This window comes from Ambystoma mexicanum, chromosome 2p, assembly GCF_040938575.1.
Source record: "Ambystoma mexicanum isolate Mex_15411 chromosome 2p, UKY_AmexF1_1, whole genome shotgun sequence".
Taxonomy (NCBI): domain Eukaryota; kingdom Metazoa; phylum Chordata; class Amphibia; order Caudata; family Ambystomatidae; genus Ambystoma; species Ambystoma mexicanum.
The window spans coordinates 903280433-903289496 of NC_090923.1; the positions used below are offsets into that span (position 1 = coordinate 903280433).

A 9064-nucleotide genomic window follows, 5' to 3' on the forward strand; every position below is an offset into this window, starting at 1 on the left:
CATGCCTAAGGCACTGTAAAGAAGGATGCGACACGGGAGGGCTTCATGCATGTCTTACTATATTGATATACAGTAAAGGACTGTCCTTCTTATCAGGGCTCCTCCCCTTCCTTCTCCTGCTCCCGTTTCCCGCCAGGAGCTGGTCTCTCCCTTAAAGGCGCAAAGACCAGTGAAATCATCCCTGGACGAATGTCCTGACATGAGGCTTAACATTCTTCCACCAGCCCGGGCAGGTCTTCTGGTCACACAGTGCGGCTGTGAACTTCTCCAGCTCGGTTCTGATGATTCTGGTGCCTCAAGTGTCTCCTGTAGCATGAATCTGTTCTGTTAATCCGGGCTCCATGGGTCATCCCGCTGCTCTCTCGGTTCTGGGTCTGGTTCTGGTGGGGGAAGCTCCTGTCCTTCTTGCTTGATGAGGTGTTTGAACTGCAAGCTGTTCCTTGTGACTTCTCGCTCTGAGTTTTGAGCGGTCACCATGGTCCCCTTTATGGCAACAACATTCAGTGGTTTCTGCAAGTATCTTGCGTCGGTCTTCTTTGTCATGGTTTATTGGCCGAGGACCTCATCCCCAACCTGGAAGTCTTTGTGCACTGCTCTTCTCCTCAGATCAGAGTCTATTTTTGCTCGTTCTTTTCTCTCAGTGTCCCTCCTTATGATGTCTTCATCAGTTCCCTCTGGTGCGCAAGGGCTTCTCACAGTTCGTGTGCAGACTTGTTAGCACACCATCAATTCGGCAGGCATCTTCATCTCCATGAAGTGGCTTCATGGAGCATGTTCTGATAGTCTTGCAGTAATTTGCACAGAGTCTGGTGTGGGTTGGTGGCTTCTATGCAAGCTCTTTGGATTGGCTTTTTGATGGAGGCCATAATGCGTTCAGCCATCCCATTTGCGTGTGGCCATTTGGGGGGTGATCCTTTAATGTGTGAATCCCATATGTTTGGCGAAGACCCCAAATTCGTGGCTATTGAAGGGGGGCTGTTGTCCGATTCAATGGACTGCGGGATGCCCTATTCGCAGAGTACTTCATCGAAGTTCGCGGCCACTTGGGGGTAAGCTGTTGTTGTCACCTTCTTGACAATGGGAAATCTCGAATATTCGTCAATAAACAGTAGCAGGTATTCGCACGACTCCATTGGATCATAGAAGTCGACGGCTACTCTGTCCCATGCCTGGTCCAGTATGTGGGTTGGCTGTAATGGAATGGGGGCTTCCACCCTTGCCGTACACTGACTTGGCAGGCAGTTGTTGACCCAACTATCTATGAGTGACTCCAAGAAGGGGAACCACACATGACATCTCAGCTGTCATTTCGTGTTGTCAGCTCCACGGTGACCTTCATGTGCTGTGTTAATGACCTCAGCTCTGAGTGTTGCAGGGATAATTAATCGACATCCCCTCAGTAGGATGGAGTTATCTTTGACTGCCAGCTCTGTGTGTACTCTTGCAAGTCTTGCTACTTCTTCTTTGCACACCCCCGGTTGGTCTAACATTGAACACCTCTAGTCCTTCCATTTGTTGTTATTGGTCAGGCTGATGGCCAGAGCCATAGGCAGGTCAGCAGCGGATGCAGCGGCGACGGCGTCGAGTGATATAGCAGGTGTTAAAGCGTTTGCAGTCACGTAGTTGATGTACTCCATGTCGCCTCTGCATTTGGTCGGTGCCCCTGCAAGGTGGAGGGAGAGGTAGTCCGCCGGATGTTGATCATCACCTGACCTATGAATAATGGTGTAGTCGTACTCCTGCAGTCGAATGTCCAATCGCTTTATCCTCGGTGGCATTGTTGTGCGCAGATTGCCAAAAAGCGATAGCAGCGCCTGGTAGTCTGTGATCAATGTGAATTTCTTCCCAATTATGAAGTTATGGAAGTGTTCACACGCCCACACAGCTGCCAAAGTTTCTTTTTTGGCTTCTGAATATGCAGATTTAGTGCTGACAGGGATTGGCTAGAGTAGGCAACTACATGTTTCGGGTGAGTGTCAGCTCCACTCATCTGTGCCAGGATGGCCCCAAGTCCCACAGGGCTGGCGTCAACCGTGATTTTGGTATGCCAGTTGGGGTCGAATTATGCCAGGTGGCGTGTTTCAGTTGGTGCCATCTTGATGGAGTCAAAAGCCCTCTGACAGTCATTCAACCACACAAACAAAGGGTCTTTTTGCAGCAGTCTTCTCAGGGGTTCGGTCCGGGACGCTTAGTGTGGGATGTAGCGTGCGCAGTAGCTAGCCATCCTGAGGAAGGCCGTACGTCAGCTGCTTGAGCTTGTAGATTGGTGATGGTACTCACTTTATCGGGATCAAGTGTCATGCTGTCGTCTGTGAAAATGTGGCCAAACAAATTCGGTTTTGTCTTGCTAAACCTGCACTTTTCCAGGTTGAATGTTGGGTCAGCCTCGTGTAGGGCTGCGCATGTCGCTAGTAGGGCTTTGTCGGGGTCTTCCTGGGATTTCCTAAATACGAGGATTTCATCGCTGTAGTTGAGTGAGCTCTTAATCGGTCTGATTATTTGTCTTATGGCTTCCTGGAAAATTTTAGCAGCATACAAGATGCCAAAGTTTAAGCATCTGTAGCGGAACAGACCTTCATGGGTATCGAAGGTGGTGATACTCCTGGACTCTGGGTGGAGTTCAAGCTGGTGGTACCCTCGAAGTAGATCAAGTTTTGAGAATAATATTGATTTGTTGAGTAGTACGATCATGTCCTCAATGCATGGACCGGGGTGTCATTCTCTTTGTATGGCTTTGTTGGCCATCCTCATGTCCACGCACAAGCGTAGGTATCTGCCTTCTTTTGGTACGATGACCACGGGGGACCCCTTGGAGTCGGTCCTGTCACTGGTTCGATAATGCCGTCATTCAGTAGCTGGTCAAGTTCTTTTGAGATGGCTGCTTGTAAGTTGGATCCCACCTGCCTGGGGTGCTGGGGAACTGGACTGATGGATTTGTCAATGTGTAGTTTGATGGGCGCTCCTCTGAGTTTTCCCAGCCCTTTGCACAGGTGCAGGAATTTCGCCAGGATCGTCTCCTTTGTGACTGGGATCGCCTGGTTCAGGGTGGCGCTGATTGTGTATATTTGTTCCCTGATGTTTCCAGCTGATGCAGATGACTGGATCACATCCCCTTCTTGATAATGGATATCAATGAGGCCTAGGCGGCTCGCTGTGTGATAGCTGTGGGGGCAGTGTCCTTTGGTTGGGCTTCGGATGACAAGGATGGCGGTGTCTAGTGTTCACCCATTGTTTGTGAGTTGTTTCTTGAAGCGACCGATTGAATACAAGGATGTAGCTGCTCCCCATTAGAAAATCCTTGAATTGGCTTTCTCGAGGTCCGGTCTTTTTAGCATCTGAAGGAACTGCTGTTCCCCCATGATATTGACTGTTGCACCTGAGTCGGTCAGAAAACAGAACTGTCTGTTTCCTAGGCTGACCGCTATTCTGGGTGCTATCTTTGCCTCGTGATCATCTTGAATGAGGTTGACGTATTCATCCCTGCTGGGGGTCATCATAATCATGGCATGTGGTCGGGGGTTCGTCATACTCATCCCTGAATCAAGGGTATTGGTCGAACTGTTCATAGGCATGGTCGTAGTCTTGCTGGTGGACTTCCTCCGCGGCCCTCACATATCGATGTTGCCCTTCATATTAGGGTCTGGATTAGTAGTCCGGCGCTTGGGGAGGGCGTCCATATGCTCTGTTCTCTAGCTATGGAGGCATCCGTGGGGTTGGGAACGGCCTCCCTTCCCTGCAGACAGACTGGAAATGTCCTTCCCTGCCACAGTTTGCGCACCTTTGGAACAAGGCTGGGTAGGTCAGAGCGTGTGGGAAAGCCATTCCGCACCTGTAGCATTGTCTCTGTGGCCTGGGGCCCAATTGTTTGGCCACCCTGAAGGGCATTGTCCCTTTGTCGCCTGGTTGCTGCGATGCTGGTTGGACCGCCGTAATGGTCTCATTTTGATCTTGCTTTGGGTTTAGGCTTCCTGTCATGGAGGCTGCTTGTGCGTCCACCCTCTCAAAGATCCTCACCAGCTCGCTCACCTCATTGATGGATAGGGGTTTCTTTAGTAGCTGTTTCCTGAGGGCCAGTGATAGAAGGCCTTCTATTTCACGCAGCGGATTGCTTCATCGGCGGAGAATGCGTGGAACTGACAATGCGCGCTCTTCACACGGAGGCAAGTAATGAGTTTTTCGACGGTTTCTTCGGTTCTCTGCGTGCACTGGTTGAACGTGTACCTTTCATAGTCTCTTTTGGGTTCAATGATTAGTTTCTTGTTGAGGGCGTTTATTAGTGAAATGAAATCTGGCTGATCTTCCAGAGGAATGGTCTTAACAATGGTCTTTATTTCGCTGCCCACGAGGTTGATGAACATGTTGTGTAAGTTAGGTGGTTTCTCCTCACCCGCCGCCCTCACGAAGTGGTTGAAGTCCTCCATCCACTCGATACACCTCGGGCCTTTGTCAGCTTGGGGTCTCATGGTGAACGGGAATGGCATGCGTACTAATGTTGTCCTGGGCATGGGGGTAGGAGGCAGTGTTCCGGGGATGCTCATGATGGCGGCTGACTGAGTCGGGGTGTTGGACATCCCTCTGTGGTCTCTGGGTAGTGCCGGGCATCCCTACGGGGATGTTGGGCGCTGTTCTGCTTGGCGGCGCCTTGTCTGAGGTGCCTCAGGGCCTCGCCGCTGGGTATGGCTATCGTGCAGCCCTCCGTGCACTCTGGGTTGTTCTCCGTGTGGGGGGCTTTAGAGCTGTGGATTGATTGGGCACTGTTGCTGGGGTGCAGGCTGGGAGGCAGCAGGAACGCTTTTGAATGTGCACATGTGCTGCTTGGGTGCTGCCTGCATTTACCGACTTTCAGTTGTTACATCTCCTCACTGTCACGTTGCCCGGGCCGCTGGCAGACTGTTGCGCGGCAACACCGAAACACACTGGGGGCCGTTTAAACTTTGGCTCAATCGCCAGTACTGTGTTTTTCCTGGCATGCCCCTCAGGCGTGGATGCACTGGTGCCCAGGATCGGCCGTTGCACTGGAGGAGTGGGTGGGCCGCGGAATCGGCGCGACCCAGCGACTGTATGGCGGAAGGCAAGATTGCCTCAGCAGGATGAGCGGGGCCCAGCGGGATCACTGGCCGGCTCACGGGATGGAGTTGAGGAGGTGGATCACCTCAGGAACGGAGCGGGTGCAGTGGGATCACAGACTGGTCCACTGGACTCTGGTGCGCAGGAAATATCCTTGTCGCCAAATGTTATCCGTGTCTAAGGCACCGTAAAGAAGAACGCAACACTGGAGGGCTTCATGCATGTCTTACTTTATTGATATACAGGAAAGGACTGCCCTTCTCGTCAGGGCTCCTCCCCTTCCTTCTCCTGCTTCCCTGCAGGAGCTAGTCTCTCCCTTAAAGGTGCAGAGACCAGTGACACACACAAGTGGACGCAAAGTTGTTTTACATGCACAATACTTTGCGGGGTGCTTGTACTTTTTCTATGTTTTGGGCACTAGGTGAGCTTAGTAACCAGGGTAATCAACAATAGCCGCCAGTAATGGTGCAAAAGTTGCATCCGTTACTGCATCCACCGGACAGGTGTGCAGAGCAAATTGGTATTTATAAAAATACGTAAGCAATGAAAGCTTGATTAGTCGAGTATGTTCAGGTCAAAGACACAGCTGAGGCATTTCAAGACTACGAGAAATCTTCATACAATGCCAACTTGCGTTTCGGCTGCTGAGACAGCCATACTTTTTAACAGTGGCCCAGCCTTCATCAGGGCGAGAAACATTTGCAGTCAGGGAAGTGGGGTGCCATCACTTACAGGAGATAACATTATCTCTGCTTAAAAACAAGCCCAGCGCAGCTAACAAACAATCCTTCAAAATAAAGATCCACGTAACCACATTGCCATGATTCACATACCTTATGTAAATTCATAGGAAACATGAACAATGTGTCAGTTCAGTAACACCACAGTCCACCGCTGTGTATCCCTGGCCCCCAGCCCCATAAGGAGTTTGTAAAGAAGAAAAAGGGTCCTTATAATCAAACATGAGGGAAAAAAAACATAGCGGTAAACAAACAGTTTATGGAGAAATTGTAAGCAAATTTGTAAGCAAGGACATTGACAGGACGCTGACAATTTACCTTGAGCGCCAAAGAATGTCATGAAGAGTGCAGGAGTCAAGATATTCCCGACTTACAGCTGCAACAGAACAAGGCTGTAATGAGAATAATTCAAAAGTGTAGCCTGATGAAACAACAGCGGCTCGCTCAAGCGCATCTGCGTTCAGAACCCACTGGCAGCAGCCAGTGTGGCCGTGTGCCAACCTTACCTTAGAGACTACATGCTGCAACCACAGGGACCGCAGTAACATCAGGGGCTGGCTAGAATATTAGTAATGTGCAACCGTACCCACCTGATCACAATTCCCTTTCAGATCTGTCTTTGTACAGAGGCAGTCAGGACAGCGAAAGGCACAACAAGGAGGCTCAGCCTGCTCCACATGTGTGCCTTATGTGACTGTACGTGCATAGGACTGAACTCTCAATTGGTCCTGTGGCATAGTACTTGTAGGTCTGTTTTGGTTTCATTGTAAATGAATGCAGAAGTACAAATTCATAAATGCTTGAGATGCTCAGCAAAGCTCTAGCACAGGGGTCTGCAACCTTTGGCTCTCGAGATGTGTTGGACTACAAATACCGTCAGCCCTAGCCATCAGCCAATGGTAAGGGATCATGGAAGCTGTTGTCCAAAAACCTCTAGAGAGTTGCAGGTTGCAAACCCCTGCGGAGTGTAGCACAAACTTAATAGCTCATTGGATTAATGTAGCTACTGCAGAAATCTGCGTGTAACATGGAAATGATAGGTAGAGCAATAAAGGCCTGGCATCGTGTTGGGTAAAACATGCATGGTGACACTGCCTGTCCAGGAAGCATACTGCCTATTAGTGAACTGTTTGGGTATTTCACAACGTTTTTTTTTGTATTTTCCATGCAAAATTCATTTTGTCCTATGCAAACCGGCAAATAAAATAGTCTTCCTTTTGGACAAAACGTAGGTGTTCTAAATTGTTGCTACATCTGTCAACACCCAGTGGAAAAGAGCTGTTTTTTGTTCATTGGTCTGCCTTATACTTAAAGAGAATGCAAACAAGCAGAGAAATATCTCTGTCTCTGGGCCACATTCCGAGTATGGAGGTAGTCATGGCGCTATTTGCACCATGACTACCTCCCATTCCGGTACCGTGTCCGGTTTGGTGAGATTTACCGGTCCAGTCCGACCTTGGCGTGACTGGTAAATCCCCATTCACCAAATCATTCCCCATTCCCATTTCAGCCCCCATAGGGCTCAATGGGAAGGGGGAAGTAGCTAATAACGGTGCCGCAATTTGCGGTACCGTTATTGGCTCTGATCTCCCCTAGCGGGTCCCGAAGGACGGCACCCGCTAAGGGAACTCGTAGTAGGGCGCAAGGGGATTACCGGCACCAATGTCCTTAACGGTGCCCGGTATCCCTTTGCGCCCTACTCGTAATGAGGCCCTCTGTATTTTATCAACAGGACATCATTTGGAATTCGGCTAGGACTCCCTAATGAAGCAGTGAAATCACTGGGAGTAATCTGGCCTTGGGTCTCACAGCTTTTATAAAATATATAAATACTCGAGCACTGCTAGCATTAACAAACACTAAATCACATGACCACAGTCCTGTGTCCATGCCCCATCTCCACACCCATGGCCCATTGCTAACAAGCTGCCATCCCGAGTATATGACGAGAGCCAAAACTGTTGGCTTTGCCCACTCCTAATCATTTTGTAGTTATTCTTTCTACTTATTCTTGCAGTTACTGTTGGTTGATATGTGTAATTCTTTTTCTGGTTTGGTGTGTTTTGTTTTAAGTCCACTGTAAAGTTGTATTACTTGTGTGCAGCTCCCTGCTACCTTTAACAAATAAGACAATCTTTCTAAATGTGTTAAATGTGTAAATGAAAGTCATGCCCTTCACTTTTCTTTCTGTTTTTTTTCGCCTTCGCTGCAGATACTGCTCCCGGTCCCGAGGTCCGAGGCGTAAAGTTACACAGGAAGGATACTAGAGTGAATTTCTGCGCTTTATTTTTGCCTTTCCTGTGCAAATAATAAACAATACTTGCGTCACCATTAGCGCACAAGCACTTCCTGTCCAGCTTTTTCATTCATTTAATTGTGATGTGCACCTTTTCTTGCTGACTCATACAGAGCCTTGCTGTCACTTCTGGCAAATGTTTTTGGTCCAAATAGGATGTATGCACGCATGCGCATTTGCCATTTACTAAGGGGTATTTGTTTGTAAAAGCCATGATGTGTAGTTTCACTTTTGCGAATACATTGACCTGCGCGTTTCTTAAACGTTGGCTTCTTTGAGTAGCAAAAGATGTTCTTGGTTTTTTTTGTTTGGTTTTTTTTTTCAAACTCTTTTTATTAGTGGCAACATAGGAACACATAGCACCTCATTGTCTACAGCATACATTCCAGAACAGATTATCGGCGTCATGGTTATAGCATTTACACATATTTACATAGATTTGTCATCATCGGAGGACAGGTTGCATAGGTAAGTTCTGAAAGGACCCCATATATGTCTTTAGGTCTGCAGGCTTCGGTCGGGTCATTACATATTGTTCTTCTGATTCATTTACATAGGTCATTTCACGTGGAAATTGGTTCATACTGGGTGGGCAAGCATTTTTCCACTTAAGGAGGATACACTTTTTAGCAACTGCACATGCAACATTGAACAACCTTCTCAATTTCTCTGAACATTTACCTATGTCCCCAAAAAGATATTTTTGGGGCTTCAGATCTGGGGGAATCTGTGTGATTTCCTCAAGCATTTCAGCAACTTCTTTCCAAAAGTTCATCACCACCCGACATTCCCATTACATATGAAAGTCTCCTGCCTGTGGCATATTACATTTAGGGCATGCATCCGACAGAGTAGGGGTGAATTTCGCAATTTTAATCGGAGTGTCATGTAGCCTGTTAAGTATCTTGAATTGGATTAACCACAACCCAGCATACTCCTTTTAATTTGGAATATGCTTATA

General features: G+C 48.3%; 1 protein-coding gene across 8 annotated transcripts in view; it reads left to right on the top strand.

Annotated features, from left to right (window-relative positions):
* The window catches only part of LOC138565957 (uncharacterized), a 1066445-nt gene extending 1058293 nt beyond the window's left edge, over window positions 1-8152 (top strand). For 5 of the 8 annotated variants that reach the window (XR_011301733.1, XM_069643053.1, XM_069643051.1 and 2 more), the window contains one exon: window positions 8020-8152. Coding sequence is in view for 1 of the 8 variants with exons in the window: in XM_069643052.1 (XP_069499153.1) it covers window positions 8020-8074 (55 nt within the window). In the remaining 7 variants the exon portion in view is untranslated. The remainder of the gene's footprint in view (window positions 1-8019) is intronic. The other 3 variants (XR_011301735.1, XR_011301734.1, XR_011301737.1) reach the window with 1 other exon arrangement.
* Window positions 8153-9064: the final 912 nt, after the last annotated feature.